This window comes from Helicoverpa zea, chromosome 22 (assembly GCF_022581195.2).
Source record: "Helicoverpa zea isolate HzStark_Cry1AcR chromosome 22, ilHelZeax1.1, whole genome shotgun sequence".
NCBI classification, from domain to species: Eukaryota; Metazoa; Arthropoda; class Insecta; order Lepidoptera; family Noctuidae; genus Helicoverpa; species Helicoverpa zea.
The window spans coordinates 8,137,480-8,158,890 of NC_061473.1; the positions used below are offsets into that span (position 1 = coordinate 8,137,480).

A 21,411-nucleotide genomic window follows, 5' to 3' on the forward strand; every position below is an offset into this window, starting at 1 on the left:
GCTATATTTTTGTTGATTAATGTACGTAATTAGTAAAATAATTTAACGAAAGTTAAAAATAGTCGTTAACTTTGAAATTAATATAAGCTAGGATGAAAAAAATTGCTACTCACTTGATTATTTTCTATAGTTTCTTCATTGGTAAATTATAAGAGTAATATATTGAATAAAAAAATGATATTTTACTACAAATTGAATTGAAAATTATTTAATTATAGCTTCACGTGGTTTCACGTGGATGCAAGCAGGGCGGAAAGCCAACAAGGCGGAAATCGGTGTTTTTTTTCGAAAAGTTGAAGAATACTTTCTTCTACCCGCTTTTTCTCAATAATTACGTGTAAACAAAACGTAGCTTTAATTTTTAAAATAAAATTTATGTCTTATTAAGCTTCATATATCTTAAAAATGTATCCTTAATTGCGTAATTAAAGTATTGGAATGTTATAAATAGTAATTTTAAATTATATCCACATTTTCCACAATACAACAAACAGAAAATGTGATAACGAAACGTGATGATGTTGACAACTAGCAATCAATGTTGCCACTTTTAAATAAATTTTAAAATGGGTGGAAGTTTTTACTGTAAATGCTAAAACTGAAGGACTTTGTTATTTTGTAAATTGATCATTATATTGTTCAAAGAACATAAAATGACCTTCAAAGTTTGTATTCCGATCCTTAATTTCATAACAAATTGAATTGTCACAAAATATTCGACGCGACAGAGTCATCAACACAGTGTAGTAAAAGATTTAATCTTAGCAACCCCATTTGTTTCACTCTGTGGTTGACAGGTCAGAGTCCAACTTTCTTCTAAGTTTATTAAAAGTTTAAATTAGATATTACTCTAGTTTTTAATTTACATTAATTGTTGTAGAAGTCTCCGTCGTGTCCAGTGATAATCGGCATTAGTTTTCCGGCAGCCATGGCATCTCAAATATCGAAATCTTTACTGAAAGTTTCCCACGTTAGCTCCACGGCTAAATTCGGTAGGTTTTCTATTAGTACTCCTATTTTTGATTACCTGTGACTTTTTTTAACCATACTTTAGCTAATATCTTCTTCACTAAATGTAACAAATGTGTAATAAGATTATAAATTATCCAAGAATTTTGATTTTATCCATAATTGGTATACAGATTTAAACTTTGGACTTTTGTAAGAAATTTTCGTTGGCATCGTTGGCAATTAATTTCGTTCAGTTCCGTGCCAAAATATGAGTGCAAGGTTCATATTGTATATGTACTGGAAGGTATTTCCGTTCTAAATATAATCTGTTTCCACTTTAAGATAGGATCAAGGCCATTGCTGGATATTTTATAGCATTTGTTTGTATTTTCGTGTTTTTAGACACCGCTAGACGGGCTCTGAGCGTTGGAGCAGCCTTACAGCAGAAGAAGAAGTCGCTGCCGGACCGCACTGGCAAGAATGTGGTCCTCGTTGACGGAGTACGAACACCATTCTTGGTGTCCTTTACGGACTATGCCAAGATGATGCCCCATGAACTCGCCAGACATTCCTTGTTGTGAGTATTGTAGAAAAAGTTATAATGCACTTTGTACATATAACACTAAAACAAGTCTGTAATAAAGTCAAATCTATAATTGTAATGCACTAAAAAAAGTTCCTGTAGTCAAGCAAATGTTTGTGGTGTATTCATTTTTTTTTTAAACATTTAATAATATTTCTTACAAACACATCTATACTAATATTATAAAGCTGAAGAGTTTGTTTGTTTGTTTGAACGCGCTAATCTCAGGAACTACTGGTCCGATTTGAAAATTTCTTTCAATGTTAGATAGCCCATTTATCGAGGAAGGATATAGGCTACTTTTTATCCCAGTACAGGAAGTAGTTCCCACGGGATGCGGGTGAAACCGCTGGCAGAAGCTAGTATGTAATATCACACTTAAACATCCTGACAACATTGTGATGAGACAAAGTGTTAATTTCACTTATTCTAATAGAACAAAAAATATCCATAGTGTCAAAACAAAATTAATTTAATGCTGCAACTATAAAACATTAATGACTAAAAAGATAAGAATCCTAGACATGTCTAAGATAATGTGATTCAATGTTTATAAATAAGTTTAACCTTGATATCTAACCTAGTTTATATTCTAGTTTTATTCAAATCATTTCAAATAAAAATATATATTTATACAGAGAAGGTACTAAATAAAAAATAGATAATACATGGTCAAACATAAAAAAGCTAATGATTATAATGAGAGAATAATATAACCAAATAAAACTATTAATTGTTGAATGCCTTTAAAAATATAGCTTATGTAATAACTAGCTTTTGCCCGCAACTTCGTTCGCGTGGAATAGTGACTACCAGCAGATTTTTTATTTGACCAATAGATGGCGCTATATGTCCGGAATAATTTTATTTTTATTTTTTTTTGTAATAAAAACTATCCTATGTCCTTTCTCAAGTTTCAAACTATGTCTGTACCAAATTTCACACAAATCGGTTCAGTAGTTTAGGCGTGAAGAAAAGACAGACAGACAGACAGACAGACAGACAGAGTTACTTTCGCATTTATAATATTAGTTTGGATATAGCTTCCTAACAGTGACAGAATTTATCAAATCGGTTCCGTAGTGTATAAATAAGGCCTTTAGGGTGCAAATAAATGTACAAAAACTGTTTTCTCTTTATAATATTCAGTGGAAAATGTGTTCAATAACGTTGCATGCATTCAAGCTGCTATCGACTTTATATCTGTTTTAATTGAAAGTTCAAAGTCCCTTCGTATATGCATACATATATGTAAATAAACACTGAAGGCCAAATGATAATGATTAGTAATCTGTCACTCTTACTAGCCATCTTCCTGCGGTTTCACCCGAGTCCCGTGGGAAATACTCCCCGTATCGCGATAAAATATAGCCTATGTTACTCGGGAAGAGTGTAGCTTTTCAACAGTGAAAGAATTTTTTAAATAGGTCCAGTAATTTTTGAGTTTATCCATTACAAACAACGAAAAAGATTCTTTTTTCCTCTTTTTAATCTTAGTGTAGACAATCATCAATCGGTTTCATCCGTGTCCCATGGGAAGTAGTTCACACACCCTGATAAAAAGCATATAAGTACGCCATAGATATACAGATGTGCTTTTGTGTTCGTTTGTCATGCTTCTCATGAAATGGTTTCACCAATAGAAACAACACCTTTAGTTTGATTGTAATCAGAACCCAGAAGATTTCTATAAGCTACTTATCTGGGTATGTGAATTAGTTTTCTAAAGGCGAGTGGAGCCGCAGGTGCAGCCGCAGCCGCACAATGTTTCTTTAATAATATGTATAGGTAGAAAGTTGCAAAAAATATCAGGAGTCTGCCAAATATTGTTTACATACAATGTTGTTACTTGGCACTGGCAAGCATGATTGGGATAATTGAAATTACTATTATATAGATAGATATAAGTAATATTGATGTAATTAATTGACACTGTATGCAATATGCATCTTCTGGCATTTTTGTACTGTTTCCAATTTTATCTTGACCTATAGACTACATTATGTAAGCAAGTAGTTTCAAAATAAAATTATGTATTCATATATGTTACCAACTGTTCTGGAATCTGTTGCTGTCCTGCAGTTTCGCTCAAGTAATGCGAAAAATATCTTACAGCCTTCCTTCATAAATATAATTATTTGCTACCAAATACTGAAAATTTTATAATATTCGTAAGGACTAGCTGTTTTCGTGGTTTCACCCCCGCTTCGGAGGAACTTCTTCCCGAATCTGGAAATAATATAGCTTCTTCTGAATCAATTACTTCAGATCAGTTCAATAGTTTCGGATCCGTCCAGTACCTACTAACAAACAGAACAAATCCTCTTTATAATATTAAGTACTTCAGATTAGTATTATAGCTAAGGATTTAGTTAGGTATATTAGGCTATTTGCCACTAAGCCACAGGTATTCACAAGAACTATATCTAAGCACTGGTTTGACGTGGTTCAATAATTGTTTTAATTTAATTTCTCAGTAACTTTTTGGTTTGTATTGTAAATTTTTTATCGTTTATTGTTTTGCTTAAAGCAGACAAACTACCTGGGTTGGTTCATTTATATGCGAAAACATGTAATTGGCATGTAGTTTTTGTAAATTGTAGTCTGATTATTTTAAAACTGTTTGTTTTTCTTATAAAATAAAATATAAATCGACTTGCGCACAAACAATTAACACACAACTCTTTTGCAGGGGTCTTCTCCAAAAAACCGGGATATCCAAGGATCTGATCGACTATATCGTCTACGGCACGGTCATCCAGGAGGTGAAAACTTCCAACATCGGCCGCGAGGCGGCGCTGGCGGCGGGCTTCAGTGACAAGACGCCTGCCCATACCGTTACCATGGCCTGTATTTCTTCTAACCAGGCTATTACTACTGGTATGTTTCGTAGATCAACTATTTCTCGACTAGTTTCTGTGATTTTTCGTTTTGTTTTGTGACTTTGATTGAATTTATAGCATGAATTTATACCTATAAGTCTTTAGGGTTCCGTACCCAAAGGGTAAAACGGGACCCTATTGTTTTCGGTCCTCTGTCCGTCCGTCCGTCCGTCTGTCGCCAGGCTGTATCTCATGAACCGTGATAGTTAAGAGAACTGAAATTTTCACTGATGATGTATTTTCGTTGCCGCTATAACAAAAAATACTGAAAATTAGGATTAAAGAAATATTTTGGGGGGTCCCATACAGGAAACGTGATTTTTTTGTCCATTTTATAAATAATGGTACGGAACTTCGTGCGCGAGTCCGACTCGCACTTGGCCGGTTTTTTTTTGTAATCTAGATGTGTGTTATATAATTCTCAATTTTTACAATTTACATCCTACTTATATTATAAATGTGAAAGTTTGTGAGAATGTATGGATGTATGTTTGTTATTCAATCACGCAAAAACGGCTGGACCGATTTGATTGAAATTTGGTATGTAGATAGGTGATACCCTGGATTAACACATAGGCTACTTTTTATCAACACATCACGCGGGCGAAGCCGCTGGCGGAAGCTAGTATAATGTATATGTCGGATAGGCGAAACATCAGGACGGCACTATCGTCCGACATCAGTTAGGGTAATAACTCAAAAGAACTCTCAACTCAAAAACGTTTATTCAAATTACTAAGAACAAAAGACAGCCCCCAAAACGCCCGCCCTTCGCCACTTCCTATGTGTTTTGGCTGGGGAGAAGAAGTGGCGGAACAAACTCCCCAGCAACACATGTCTGTCTTTAGGTTAGAAGAACCTTTAAACTTTAATTCCAAAAGACACTTTACGCACTTTACAATATGGATCTACAACGGTACTACAACACTAGGCAATAACACTAGGTACACTAGACGTGACGTAAGGCAGTTTCGAGATGTGTGCAACACGACGGCTCAACGAAGACTGAGCTCCGCCGACGCCACGCTGACCACCACGACTCTGCCAAGCGCGCCAAAATGTTGTTTCACCGGAAGCGCCACCAGATGGCGTGCTTGCGTCTCGTTTAGTGTTTCTACTATTGACCGTCTCCGACATATGTTGGTATTAATAACTGGCGTTTACCCCAGGCGTGGGTATGATCGCTGCGGGCGCCTACGACATCATCGTGGCCGGTGGCGTGGAGTTCATGTCGGACGTGCCCATCCGTCACTCGCGCAAGATGCGGTCCCTGTTGCTGCGCCTCAACCGCGCCAAGACTCCTGCGCAGCGCCTCTCCCTCATCGCCTCTATTAGACCTGACTTCTTCGCGCCTGAGGTAACTATGTAGTCATGTAGCTATAGTCCGCGCCAAATAAACGTGCAATAAAGTTTGTTCACCTCCTTCTACTAATGTATCCCAATATTCCAAAACGATACGAAAAAAATGTATGGGCAGTGTCGGTAACACGATCAAAACAAGTGTATCGTGGTAAGAGGCGTCCTTGTCGCAAAGGATTACAAACCTTTGGTCAAAAGTATGATCAGTCAGTAAAACTTTCCGAGTAGAGTACCTACACAAGTTGAGTAGTCTATCCCAAGCGCATTCCTAATTCGAAATGACGGAAGGACATTATTACAAAATGGCGGACAGGTGATGCGCCCCTGACGGCAGGGCGGTTGAATGACCTTTATTGCAAGTTTATTTGGCGCGTACTATAGTTTGTTACCAGTGTTAGATTATAATGTCGGATGTCCATCCGTCACTCTCCCTCATCGCCTCCATTAGACCTGACTTCTTCGCGCCCGAGGTAACTTTATCTCCTTGTGGGGCTAGGGCCAAGGCCTGCCGGGGCTGCGGGATTATTCGAAAGAGTTACCGCAGCCCTGGTAAATAAAAGGCCTACGAAGGATGATGGGTTTCGATCTCCCATAAAAAAAGATCTGCCAAGTCAGCTTTCAATGTGATACAGCTGACAGTTGTACAAACGCCAGCAGGTCAACCCACCCGAATCTGGCAAAGAACCTTGCACTATTGCGATAAGATCGAAAATCTATTGAGATTTGAGGTCGGCACCCGGTGATACCGGAGTGCCTCCCTAATGCAACTCCAGGGAAGGGTGTTGAAGGCGTTGGCGATGTCAAGAGACACCGCCAAGACGACCCCCCCCCGGGACACAGCATCCCCCGTCGTGAGAGCTCTCACGCGCATGATGGCGTCCACCGTTGAGCGCCCCTTGCGGAAACCAAACTGGTGGTCCGCAAGGTCCGGCCCTATCCCCCCAAGGTGCGCGACGAGGCGGTGTGCGACAACTCGCTCAAAGAGCTTGCCCACCTCGTCGAGCAACACGATAGGCCGGTATGCGGACGGAGAGTCCGCAGGGCGCCCCGGCTTCCGTATGAGGACCAGTTTCCCTGTCTTCCAACGAAGTGGGAACTGGCCCCTCTCCAAGCATGCGCTGAGAAGCCCTCTAAGTCGAGGCCCGAGAGCCTCAAGGGCCAGGACCCAGGCCTTGCCAGGCAGGCCGTCAGGCCCTGGGGCGGTGTTTTTGGCTTTCAGCCTAGCCACCGCCACTCTCAGGTCCACCCCAGTCACCTCGGGGACATCGTCGTCGTCGGAAGTGTGGTCCGTCGTTGACACCGCGGGTTGCAGAGACATGGGCGGGGGAGAGTGTTCCCCGCGCGAAGGGAACAGAGCGCTCACCACCTCCTCCACCAGCTGAGGCCGAAGACTCTGGGTCAGCGGGGGGGCCCATGGGCGGAGCTTGCCCCGCACCATTTTGTACGGGCGCCCCCACGGGTCCCTGTCCAGAGACCCCAGCAGCTCCGCATTGGCCACCTCCTTGGCCTGGATGATGGCCAATTGGAGGGCGGTCTTCGCAGCTCTGTATCCCTCGTACAGCTCTGCTTCCCTGGCTTCTGCATCCGGAGGGCGGATGCGCAGCCTGCGGTGTCTGGTGTACAGGTGCCTCGCAGCGACGCACGCCTCTCGAAGGGCGGCGATCTCGCGAGACCACCAGTACACCTGGCGTCGGGCGCGTCCTGGCGGGGCTCGGGGCATGGCCACGTCACAAATCTCGGACATGGTCTCCCGGAACCACTCCGCCTCGTCGTTGATGTCGGCGGGCCTGTCCGGTGATGACACCCAGGCCTGCACGACTGAGGCTTCCAGGAGAAGCTCCCGGTCCAGGTGCCTCAGCGCCCAACGTGGACCACTCGGGGTCTGCAGGACCGGCGCGCTAGGGTTCTGGGCGGAGACGTCAAACCGGATGTAACGGTGATCGGAGTAGGTCTCCACCCTCTCCTCCACGCGCCAGTCAAAGACACGCGGCAGCAGAGCGGGGCTGGCGAACGAGATGTCCACCACTGCAAGCCCCGCATCAGTACACACGTGGGGACAGAACCCCGATTGAGGACGACCAGGCCTGCTTCCAGCGCCCAGTCCTCCACCATCCTACCCCGTGCATCTGTGCGTCGGGAACCCCAGGCCAAGTTCTTGGCGTTGAAGTCCCCTAACACTATCACGGGGAGGGAATAACTTCCGACGACGACGGACAACTCCAGGAGGGAGTTGTGGAACTCAGCGAGAGTTCGGCTCGGGGAGAAGTACACCCCCACGACGACTATCTCCCCGAACCGTGCTGCGACGCAACCCCTTCCACTCTTCACGCCTTCGAGGGAAGGAGTACCAGCGGCGGCCGACGATATGATGGTCACTGAGCCGCTAAGGTCCTTAACCCAGTCATCCCTGGGAAGGACAAAGTACGGCTCAGCGACCACGGCGATGTTGATCGACCACTGCGCCATGCTTTGGAGCAACAGATCCTGGGCACGGGCGCAGTGGTTGATGTTCGCCTGGAGGAAGCGTAATGGAGCCAGACTAGCACTCCATCACGTCTTCCTCCTCTTGAGACGCCGAGACGGGCGCTGCGACAGCAGCAGTGGCGACGTTGGCAGCGGCGGCAGCGTTGGAGGCGGCGGCGGCCCCAGGAGCTGCGGTGGTGGCCACTGCGGAGGTGGTGGTAGTGGCGGCGACGGACGGCCGGCCCTTGCCCCTACTCTTGGTCTTGGCGGGTGGGGCACAGGACTTGCTCCCCGCCCGGTGTTCGGCCGGCTTGCCAGCAGCCGCGCATGCAGTGCAGTGCGGCGCGGCACTACAAGCCACGGCCTTGTGACCGGGCTGACCGCAGCGGAAGCAGAGGGCGCTGCGGTCGACCTCCGAGGTGCAACGGACACCCACATGATGCCCGACGTGGCATCGGAAGCACCTCAGCGGTCGGGGGTCAAGCAGCTTGACCTGCGCCGACACCCAGCCAACCAGCAATCTTCGGCCGTCGACGATGCTCTTGGCCGCCGTCACGGGGCAGCTCACCGTGATGGTGCACGTGCCCCTGAAGTCGGGACGTATGGTGCCCGCCTTCACTTCGTCGGCAGAGCACCCACCCGTCCTAGCGACGGCGGCCACCACCTCCTCCGCAGTAACTGAGTCGTCCAGGCCCATGATGCGCAGATCCGCGCACGTGTGGGGCCTGGAGACTCGGGCATCGTCCGCACTTATGGACGCCCTGAGCCTCGCGGCTAGAGCGTCTGCGGCGGGCCCACTGGCCGCTCCTGGGACCTCCAGCATTCGGGCGCCCGTTGCGGTCACCCTGAGCCGGAGGCCGGAGGTGATACCTAGCTCCTGCAGGTTCACCGCCTCCTTTGCTTGGGCGAGCACGTCACGGTACGACACGCCCCTTTTGACCGCGTCCGGCTGTAGTGTGACTACTACAGCCGCGGTCTTGGGGGCGCGGAGCTGCGCCGCGGCGGCTCGCTGTCTGCGCCGCTGTTTTTGGGCCTTCTTTTTGGCCGCTTTGGCCGCCCTCCGTCTCTTTTTGTTTTCCCCCACCACCTGCCACTCGGACTGAGTGGCAGGGGAGGTAGGGGCCGCAGATGGATTCGGCTTCGGAGGGCGTTTCGCCACTGGTGCCGACGACGGAACCGGTGCTGGTGTTGGCACCGGGGTCCTCTGCGCCTGGACCGTTGTTGCGGCCTTGGGCTTTGGCTGTGCAGCCGCCTTCCTGGGCGGCCCGCTCGGCGCCGCCACAGGTGGCTTGTTCGGCGGTCCCCTTCTGGGCGGGGGTGCCGCTGCAGCCGCAGCCGCATAAGAGGCCCTTTGGGCCGCTGGGGGCTTCGGCGCCGCGAGGGGAGGCCGTAGGACCCTGCCCTCCAGGACGGAGAAGCGGGCCTGGAAGGCCGCCATCTCCTGCCGGACCAGGGCCAGTACCTGGCTCTCCACCGGGGAGGGCTGCGGCCGCTGCGAAGTGGTCCCGCTGCGTTCGGCCTCCTGCTCTCTTATCTTCCTCAGGTCCGCCCGTAGACTCCTGTTCTCCTCCAGGAGCGAGTTCAGGGCGGCCGTGAGGCGAGCCACTTCCTCTTGCAGCTTGGCCAGATCGCTCTTTGGAGCCTGGCCGAAGCTTGCTTCGGCTGCCGCAATTATTGTGGCCGAGGCCGAATCAATCGCCTTCCGCTTGCTGGTCCCGAGACGCTTTTGGGACACGCCCTTGAACGCGGCCGCCACCGTCTTGGCGAAATTGGCCCTCCGCTCCTGGTCAGAGCCGACGGCCGCCGAGTCCTCCTCGGAGGAGCTCTGTTGAGCTGCTCCTCCCTTGTCTTTGGGCGCTTCAGCGACCCTCCCCTTCTCCGGCCTCCGGTCGGCCTTTTTGGCCGGGGCCCCGCGGCCGCAGGAGGAAGACCCCAAGTCGTCCTTCTTCCTCTTTAGGAAGGCATCGACTCGGTGGTCCTTCTTACTTTGGGGGACCCTAAGGTCTCCCGCTGCTCCATCGCTGGACGCGGACTCGGAGTCCGAGTCCTCGTCCCACTCCCATTCATCGTCTTTATTTTTATTTTTTTCGATTAAGGTTTCCATACGGTTCCCACGATTATGAGAGCAACTAAACGTCGACCCCGGCAGTGGCCTCATACCGGGGCAAGCCTACATACTGTTGGGGGCGGCTGGCCCCAACAGGGGGGAGCGCTAACGACCGTGTCCCCCACGGCCATTCATCCCCTCGCCGCGCTCCCGAAACTTGGGATTGGGTGGTTTTTTATCTAAGAGGTGTCCTTCCTCTGGGCCGGGCGATTAAGCCAAGCCCTCGGCGGCGGCATTAGACATGCCTCCGTCTGCTGTCCAGCCAACCCGGCTCAGCAAACCCGCCAAAAGGTTTGCTCTTCGTTGTACGAAGAGCAAACTAGCACCGCTTTAGTGCGCCTGCACCTCCGCGGGTATGGCCGCATCCTTGCCATGTCCACAAGCGTCGACTGGTCAGGAGCGGCCCCTCCCTGGGTCCCTCTTTGTCTGGCCTCTCCCCTGAACCTTTCCGGCATGAGTATCTCTACCGGCAGAGCTTCAGGATCATTGAGGCACGCAAGCCCCACCACGACGACAACGTGGGGACCCCCTCGGTGGGGGGTTAAGGTTACCTTAAGGATACCTGGCTAACCTGATAAAATTTGCATTTTTTTACAAGTTACAAGCTTTTATTTAACTTGCAATGTATGTATGTATGTATGTATGTATGTATGTACGTATGTAACTATGTGTGTTCGGGTGGAATTTTACAACTCAATTTTAAGGCACTTGCCCTCAACCGATTGAGCTGCAATTTTGCATACATGTTTAGTTTGGATGACAATGCATGTTAAGCTATGTGACGTCATCCTAAATCCAACATGGCTAAATATACAAGATGGCGGACTAGTTATTTTTAAAGTACCTATACAATATGGGTATCAAATGAAAGGGATTGACTAATAGAACACATTGCACTTTACGAAATAAAAATCCAAGATGGCCGCCGCTACAAAATGGTGAATAACCTATTTTTTTCAATCCCATCCATATGGGTATCCAATGACAGGCAAGTAAAATAAAGTGCACTTTACCAAATCAAAACTAAAAAGAATAAAATAAATTGAGGTAAAAAAATCTTTAAAAACAAGCTTTTATTTAAATGCGCTAAAAATAAAAAAATAATCGTAACTTTACTGATTTATGTTTTAAAAGCTTGTCGCGATTTTACTAAGAAAGTAAATACGAGTACTTAAATCTCGCGACAAGCTTTTAAAACATAAATCAGTAAAGTTACAGTAAAAGATTATTTTTTTATTTTTAGCGCATTTAAATAAAAGCTTGTTTTTAAAGATTTTTTTACCTCAATTTTTTTTTTGTTAAAGATAAAATTATGAATATCTTTTTAATCCTAACGCACATATGTGCACTTTTTTACATATTTTTTTAATATACATACTTAATAGTTTTGAAGACAAAATTATTACTATTTTTCACCCTAACCCCAAATTTTCCTCCACCAGCTCCCAGCAGTAGCAGAATTCTCTTCCGGCGAGACCATGGGCCACAGCGCAGACAGGCTGGCGGCCGCGTTCGGTGCCTCCCGACAGGAGCAGGACGACTACGCGCTGAGGTCCCACAAGCTCGCCCACGAGGCACAGCAGAAGGGCTACTTCACTGACCTCATGCCCGTCAAAGGTATGTAGTATAAACTTACTAAAGGTCACTGTGTCTCGAGGAAGTTGGTAAAATCTTAGCATGTTTGAGTAAAATGTTGTCTGTAGGTTTCAAGAGTCCATAGGTAGGGACTCCATGATACATCTAATCTCTATCTATATCTATTATGCTGTTTTGGAATGAAATCATAACAGACAAAAAACAACATATGTAAAATATCCGATTCGTTGCAATGTGGTTAACTCTGGTGTTCATTCAATTTTCATTTGTTTACTTTTAAATTAAACGGGTTGTTCCCACTAGTTCAACTGCTCAGTTCGACGGTAGAACTAATGGGAACTTTTTTCCCACTAGTTTTACTACATGAGGTGTAACGAAATAGTAGAACTAGTGGGAATTATGATTTTCACTGGTATTCTCACTAGTTCCACTGAATTAAACAATGACAAAGTATAATGTTAATGTTAATGTATGATGTTAATGTTGTAAAATTAACGTATATGTTTGATGTGACTAGGTAGCAGCTCTATAGGTAAGTTTTTTTGCAATAACCCAACGCTATCTGTAAATGATTTATCATAATTTGTTGTATCATTACTCCCAAATAATATCTAAACAAGCACTTATTTGTTCACCAGTGGACGGCAAAGACGGCGTGGTGGACAAGGACAACGGCATCCGCGTGTCGACGCCGGAACAGCTCGCCAAGCTGAAGCCCGCCTTCATCAAGCCGCATGGCACTGTCACCGCCGCTAACGCCTCGTTCCTGGTAATGTGCACTTGTTACTGACAGTTAACTAGCTTACTGTAACAGTAGGGGAGTCCAGTGAACGCTAACGCCTCGTTCTTGGTAATTTACACTAGTTACTGACAGTTAACTAGCTTACTGTAACAATAGAGGAGTCCAGTGAACGCTAACGCCTCGTTCTTGACAATTTCACAATAACATATCTCTTATATAAGAATTACTCATCATCGCCCGAGCCTATTCCAATTATGTTGGGGTCGGCTTTCAGTCTAACCGGATTCAGCTGAGTACCAGTGCTTTACAAGAAGCGACTGCCTATCTGACCCAGTTACCTGGGCAATCCAAAACCACTTGGTTAGACTGGTGTCAAACTTACCGGCTTCTACTTCTGACTACTCGTAACGACTGCCAAGGATGTTCAATGACAGCCGCGACCTACAGTTAAACGTGCCATCCGAAACACAGTCATAATTTTAATACAAGACACTGAATTAATTTAACTATTGTTTCCCCCAGACTGACGGTGCTTCAGCCTGCCTGGTGATGTCGGAGGCGAAGGCCAAGGAGCTCGGCCTCAAGCCCAAGGCGTACCTGCGTGACTTCACTTACGTCGCTCAGGTAACATGCACATACATAATCATGCACCTACTAGCGTCCTTTGCAATTCATAAAAACCCTTCTAAGAGTACAATTCGGAAAAGAGCGACTGTCGCGTTCGAATCGCGATCGTCGAATCATTTTTTATACACCTCCCATACGTTGATCTCTCGGAAAGCTGACTTTAGAGCAATTTCTAACTAATGTTGTTTTCCGTGGATTTTTGTTTACGCACTTAGGTACACTTTACTTTTCGTTCCTACAAAAACGGAGTTGCTCGTGAAAGGTGAATACCAATCTTTATTCGTACTGACCTCACATGAGGACCATTTTTACAAAGTTTATTCCTAGATTCATCTTTACGTTAAACAATCAGTTTCCCCTTTAAATTATCCTGGATTATTATTGTTACCACTTCTCCAACCTAGTACTTTTGTAAATCAATAGCTTCTAACTTAAATCACAAATAATGGAATGTTACATATTACTTATTCCCCCCAGGACCCCGTCGACCAGCTGCTGCTTGGGCCCGCGTACGGTATCCCCAAGATCCTCGACAAAGCTGGGCTCAAGATGAGCGATGTCGACACCTGGGAGATTCACGAGGCCTTCGCTGTGAGTTCAACGAGATATTATATACTAGCTTCCTCCCTAGGCTTCACCCGCGTGTAGTGTTGATAGAAAGTATCCAATGTTAAGTCTAGTACCACCAAGAATATGTGTGCAAAGTTTCATGATGATAGGTTAAGTAGTTTTTGCGTGAAAGCGTAGCAAACAAACGGACTTTCGCATTTTTAATATTAGTAGGATATTTCTGACTACTTCTTAAATGAATGTTTTTCAATTTTATTCAGCTTTCGTAAACAGTATTATAAAGTAGTTAATACCAATGAAAAGCTTTTCTAACCCAATATGAGCCCAATCAGTCCAGATTTTTTTATTTTATTTAGGCGTTATTTACGAATAACAATTCAGTTTAATACAGCAACCTCTCTATACAATAACTAAATGTATTTTTGTCTTGAAGTAAGGCTCTCATAAAAGCTTACTAAGGTCCACAACATAAGTAAAAATAGAATAAAAGGTTTGCTTTTATTCTATTTTTCAGAAAAGAGATGTCTTCATAATTTTTTTTTATTTCCAGGGTCAAATCTTGGCTAACTTGAAGGCTATGGACTCTGACTGGTTTGCGCAGACCTACCTGGGTCGTCAGACTAAGGTAAGAATTCACTTTCCGTGTTTTCATCCGCGTCCGGTGGGAATTACTGCCCGTACTGGAATAAAATGTAGCCTGTGTTACTCGGGAAGAATGTAGCTTTCCAACAGTGAACAGAATTTTTCAAATAGGTTCAGTAGTTTTACAAAAAAAAAATATTAGTATAGATGACCAAGTTTTCTTACACTAGTAAATGTAAAATAAGTAAATAATGTAGGGACACCTTTTCACACATGGTCGGTTAGCCCCATGCTAAGTTATTAATTAACTTGTGTTATGGGTACTAACACAACTGATAAACTACATATAGCTACATATATACATATTTATAAATACATATTTTAACACCCAGACCACGGCTAACAAGCATGCTCATCACACAAATGTCGACCGAGCCGGGAATCGAACCCGGGACCTTAGGTTCGGCAGTCCGGCATGGTGACCATTGCGCCATCGAGGTCGTCAAACTCGAACCAAGTGCGATGAACCGGGGCTGCGGGATAGTTCGCAAGAGTTACTGCGGCCCTGGTACATAAAATGCCTACGAAGGAACACGATGGGTTTTAGTCAGCTAAGAATGAATGGCTATGTGTTTGCAGGTGGGAGCTCCGGACTTGGACAAGTGGAACAAGTGGGGAGGCTCGCTCTCTATCGGACATCCCTTCGCCGCCACCGGGGTACGTTCACACTCATACACACATTACTTCTCTGTTATATGTGTCATATGTGAGACATAACTATTACTGTGTCTGTATCATACATACTATCCACGTATTAAAGTTCGGCCATTCAGAGAATGCGTTCCTGACACGTCGCGATTGAACTGACGACGTAACTACATTCATTGATTATTGATATAATAATGTTGTTTTAATGCTCCTCAATTGTTAAAACGGTAAACAACCAGCAAAAATATTTTTATCGTAACTGCAACGCCATTGCAAAGTTACGTCGTCAGTTCAATCGCGACGTGTCAGGAACGCATTCTCTGAATGGCCGAACTATAAGTGCTAAAAATGTCAAAGCAAGTGCTTAAAATAGAATAGAAAACAAAAGAACAATGTTACTAATTATATAGGTATTTATTTTACATGAGCTATAAAAACAAATTAACACTTTCTTCAATAGTGGTCCTTACCAAGTATTCCACAAAAAAAATATGGCTGATATTGCGAGGCCTTTGTACACTAATGACAGTGCCATTACTGTACAGTGCACAAACACACCTGTGATTATTTTCCTTACATTTTAGTTTCAATATTACTTAGTCTTCTCATTACTGATACAGAAACAATTTTTTAATAATTTCCACGTGTATTTTCTCCCAGGTCCGTCTAGCAATGCACACAGCTCACCGCTTGGTCCGTGAAGACGGTCAGTTTGGAGTCATCTCGGCCTGCGCCGCCGGAGGCCAGGGCGTCGCCATGATCCTCGAGAGGCACCCCGACGCCACATGCAACTAAACTATCATTACACACACGTAGCCAGGACAAAACATGCCAAACACGGGAGATTTTAATTTTCCATGTGGCAATACCAAAAATATGGCAACATTAAAAATATAATTATAGATTTTCGTTAAGTAAAAGTGTTCATGCTACGTTTTAAAGCTCCTGGCCACGTTTCTAAATTTAAAAAAAAACTGCACAATGCAAGCGAATGGTACCGTGAAAATGCGAGAAGTGTAAACTATCGACTCCTTTGTACTGCCCGGATAAAATATATAAAAAAAAAACTAAAGCCAATGCCACTTCCAGTAACTTATAACTAGTAACTCGATAAGTCTCATGTACGACAATATATAATAAAACCTGCTCGAAATTGTATAAAATTCCGTTCTTGAAAACTATTTTTATACATATAACATTCGTATGGTTATTTAAATTTTGATATATATATTTAATTTATTCACTAATGTGTTGTAATCTGTTAGTTTGATAGCATGCGTGTAAGGTATGTCCTGATATTTATTTCATAATCATTAGTTTTAAGAGTACATTATATATCTCTGATGATTTACTGTTATTAAAATTTATTAGAAAATTGGAAATGGTGTATTATTTCTTGCTTATATAAGGTGCTTTAATATTACCTGCCAGGACTTGAATGGGGGGTAGTATTGCGTTTATAGATTACAATAGTGAAGAAATGTCGTTCCCCGGAACAGTCAATTCAATTTAAGACATTAAACAAGTTAAATTAACATTGGCTCTACTCTGCATAACGTGGCTCGCAAATTACGCGCGTAGTGTCGCTTCGTCAATGAAAACAACTGCTATCTCTTTCTATCTGTTCTGCAAGAGTGGCAACGCGCAACTCTACTGGATGGTTTTAAACTAATAAATTAGGTCAAATTTATACGATTTTTTTTTGTATGTAAAAAAATATGACAAATAATCAATTATTTATCTTTACTATTGTAATCTATAAACGCAATACTACCCCCCATTCAAGTCCTGGCAGATAATATTAAAGCACCTTATATATAATAGTTCACAAGTAAAGTTCGGACAAAGTATAATCTATGCCACCCGGGGAAAATGTAGCTTTCCAAGAGTGAAAGAATGTTTCAAATAGGATACGTAGTAGGGAGTGCTGCGGAGGCCGGGGCGGGGGCAGCCCCGGCTGGCGAGCCCGCGGCCGCGACTCGCTTGACCACGGCCACTTACTTGTTTTCGGTTGTTTGATTGACCATTGTAATTTAACGGCATTAAAGCCTATGTTATACAGTTCACAAAGTTTTATTTATAAAGTCCCGTTAGGGCTCCTACACGGATAGAAAGGCAAAGGAGTATGCTAGAGAGCGTGATAAGGCCTATGAAGAATTAGAGAAAGAGCGGTTGCGGGTAAGGACAGAGGAATTGAGAGTTAGAGAATTAGAGATGCAAGAAAGGGGTGAGACAAAGAGATGATGAATTGCGATTACAGGCTAAATGGTTGGACTTTATGAGAGAGGCTATTGTTAGATCCTTTTATTTTATACGGGCAACACTGCTGCCACCGTGATGACAACCCTTGGAAGATTTTGACAGACAGAGCGCGCGCTTCCTTCGTGGACTGATAAACTATGTTTTCTTACGATTGATATTAAATTGTGTTTTAAAAGTGAATACAAGAAGTTATTGTGATACGAATTGACGTTTTATTTCTGATGAAGGCTAGGAGATCATACCCTAGCTTATACTATGGAAGTTTTTGTAAGGTTTATGGAAAAAAGTCTTAGATTAAGATCATTTATTTATCTTACAACATATTATTTATATTTTTAAACATTAGATTATAACAATAAAAAAACATTTAAAAATATAAAAAATAGATGGCCACCGATATCGGGCACAGGGGGGTTGGAGTGTAGCAAAGGGTGTGCAAGGTTTTTGGGACTTTTTTCACAAAAAATGAAAATTTCTGAAAATGCCTAGTTTTTCATTTCCATCGTATAGAATACCTAAAAGTAAGGCGAAAACCACTTGGGCACTTTTTGCCTAGGACCAACGGTTTTCCTGAAAATGAGCACTGAAGGTCATTCTGCGATGTACGTAAAAACACTTAGAAAATTTTTGGAGCAATTTTTTTTTTTCTGTAAATTCTAAAATTTTTTGATTCTATTGTATAGAGGAGGCGAAAATAAACGCTTTTCATTACGATCACTTTTTTGCTAGCGTCAGCCGTTCTCCAGCAACAGCGAGTCGAAGGTTAGCCAGGGACTTAGAAAAAATACATGTAAACTGAAAAGTTCCAAAAATCGTTTTTTTTTTTCGATGCCAATTTATAGAACACGTAAATACAATCGCTTTTTGCTCTGATCACTATCCCGCCACGGGTCATCAATCGGCGGATATTCCTAGTTGAAGGTAGAGAAGCCAGGGACTTGTAATTTTTTCGCGATTTGAGTAGGGCCGTTTACTTTAGGGTGTGCAAATGAAAATTCTTATAAATGGACAGTTTTTCGTTTCCATCGTATAGAATGCATTAAAATAAGACGGAAATCATCTGGAAACTTTTTGTCTAGGACCAACGGTTCGCCTGAAAAAGGCTATGTAATGCATACAGCACTTAGAAAAATTTTCATCAGAATTTTTTTTTTCTGAAAATGCCTAGTTTTTCATTTGCATCGTATAGAATGTCTAAACATAAGACGAAAACAATCTGGGCACTTTTTGTCTAGGACCAACCAAAAAAACTGAAAAGTTGTTTTTTTTTTTTTTTCAATACAATGTATAGAACACGTAAATACGGCGAAGTATAAGAATAGGTCGGCGATGTACGAAAACACATATTTTTTTCGCATGAGGGGTCAACGACTCTTTAGGGAAATGTATAATGGAAACACGGGCGATGCTGGAGGAGAGGAGAGAAACAGAAAATACGGCTAGGGCTAAACTAATTTCGCCGGCGACAATTTGGGTCACGACACCGACAGTTCCTTATTTTAATGCCCCTTTTACCCAATCCGGGATACACCCTATGCATATCCCGCAAGAGCCGGCGAAATCGGGCCGCCTCTGATGGGAGTTGTTTCAATATGTTGTGGCGGTACATGTACTCCCCCATGTACCACTTAAGGCGACGCTGGCTCCTACATGATCGACAGTGTTGTTTCAACTCGCGCCACTGACGCTCTATGGTATTTGTGTGAATTTTAACTCTGACATGCCGTTACTCCTAACGAATCGTCAACCGGAATATCGATGGTCCCCCCTACAAAATTCTCGCTATGGTTCACCGACGAGTGACCCCTCATGCCCAAGCGTAAATGTATGTTGTTATATGCTCGGTGCATGTCCGACATTATATACATGCCTGTGCGGACATTTGCCTCGACAATAGGGTCCAGGGTCGTACGCGACTTATCCGGGATGAGCTCAACATGAATTTTTTTGGTAAGGCGGCTTAAGCACCCAAATGTCCAAGTTTGCCGCCTAACAGCCGGCCCCGGTGGTACTTTCTGGTGAATAAGTGGGTCTCGTCTATCTCAACGATGTCCGTGTCCCCACCGAGCAATTCCCTATCGTGGGCTTCTGCCACCTCACACACCTCTCTAAAGTAGTGATAGGTTTGGATTGGCGTTTTTTTTTTGTCACTCCAACATCTATTGCCGCCTGCGAGACCTTATCCTTTCTTAGGAAATGCAGCATCAGACGCAGCGTATCAAGTACGCTTACGTGTGACCTTTCAAAAAAAGTATTTTTTAGGGGAGATCTAATAGACGATCTGCCCTCCCTAGCGCACCTCCAGCACCTTAGTCGGTATTTTAATTTATAGCTCAGTTTGGGCTCCTTCGACATATTGCCCCGGCATATCGGACACCGAGGCGTCCGGGCCGGAATAAGCAGCCATGCCTTGGCTGCAGCGACAGCGGACTCCTCGTCGCGAATTGCGCAAGCGAAATTCCATATATTGAAATAGCGAGCTAAAATAAGCTGCAATGGATCCATTGCTACTGCTACTACTGCAAAAAAACTAATTAAAACAACAAATCAACAATATTTATTTAAAAAAAATAATAAAGAAAACTTATATCTAAAATTACAAAGAAAATAAAACAACTAATTAAAACTACAAAGCAACAATATTTATTTAAAAAAAATAATAAAGAAATCTTATATCTAAAATTACAAAGAAAATCTACAACTACCTTACTAACTACTATTAAAATAATTAAAACAAAGAAGTTGGCTCTTAAAAGAGCCTTTGATTGCTGACCGTTAAAGGTCAACAAGAATAATAAAAATGAAATACTAAACAACCTAAAAACTAATAACTATGAAACTACTTAATACAAATTACAATAAAACAATTACAAATTACAAAAATAGCACGTGAAAATGGAGTATCGCATACGCAAACCGAGATTTGAGTACAAAATTTGCTCATAAAAGCGTTGCCTACATCAACTCCGTCAAAATTCGGCGAAAACATCGATATCAAGGACACACAGGGTCGCGCGGGCACACGCACCAGACGTGTCGAGAATTTTTGTATGGAAATTTAATTAACTAGCTTAATAATTAAGTTAGCTAAAAAGTTTTTAGGGAAAGTTAATTTATTTTTTTGTCTTGTACACGTTACCATTAATTATAAAATAATAAATTACAGGTTTCGATTTTTTTAAGCAATATTTACTTTTTAAAACGTATTTGCCGTGAAACCGTTGTTCCTAGACAAAAAGTGCCCAGATTGTTTTCGTCTTATTTTTAGACATTCTATACGATGGAAATGAAAAACTAGGCATTTTCGGAAAAAAAAAAATTCTGATGAAAATTTTTCTAAGTGTTTTTACGTACATCGCAGAATGACCTTCAGTGCTCATTTTCAGGCGAACCGTTGGTCCTAGACAAAAAGTGCCCAGATTGTTTTCGTCTTATGTTTAGACATTCTATACGATGCAAATGAAAAACTAGGCATTTTCAGAAAACAAAAAATTCTGATGAAAAGAAGTGCTGTATGCATTACATAGCCTTTTTCAGGCGAACCGTTGGTCCTAGACAAAAAGTTTCCAGATGATTTCCGTCTTATTTTAAGGCATTCTATACTATTGAAATGAAAAACTGTCCATTTATAAGAATTTTCATTTGCACATTTGTGTTCTATAAATTGGTATTGAAAAGAAACGATTTTTTGAACTTTTCAGTTTACATGTATTTTTTCTAAGTCCCTGGCTAACCTTCGACTCGCTGTTGCTGGAGAACGGCTGACGCTAGCAAAAAAGTGATCGTAATGAAAAGCGTTTATTTTCGCCTCCTCTATACAATAGAATCAAAAAATTTTAGAATTTACAGAAAAAGAAAAATTGCTCCAAAAATTTTCTAAGTGTTTTTACGTACATCGCAGAATGACCTTCAGTGCTCATTTTCAGGAAAACCGTTGGTCCTAGGCAAAAAGTGCCCAAGTGGTTTTCGCCTTACTTTT

At 43.2% G+C, this 21,411-nt stretch overlaps 1 protein-coding gene and 1 pseudogene across 1 annotated transcript; one reads left to right on the top strand and one right to left on the bottom strand.

Annotated features, from left to right (window-relative positions):
• The first annotated feature begins 791 nt into the window (after positions 1-791).
• On the top strand, positions 792-16,552 carry LOC124641295 (trifunctional enzyme subunit beta, mitochondrial). The gene is made up of 11 exons (XM_047179343.1): positions 792-992; positions 1,354-1,528; positions 4,227-4,414; positions 5,586-5,773; positions 11,788-11,962; positions 12,580-12,710; positions 13,206-13,307; positions 13,788-13,901; positions 14,431-14,505; positions 15,102-15,179; positions 15,831-16,552. Exons 1-11 carry the CDS (start codon positions 929-931, stop codon positions 15,963-15,965), a joined length of 1,425 nt encoding a protein of 474 aa, XP_047035299.1. The 5' UTR covers positions 792-928; the 3' UTR covers positions 15,966-16,552.
• Positions 16,145-20,870, bottom strand: LOC124641298 (annotated as a pseudogene).
• Between the last annotated feature and the right edge of the window lie 541 nt (positions 20,871-21,411).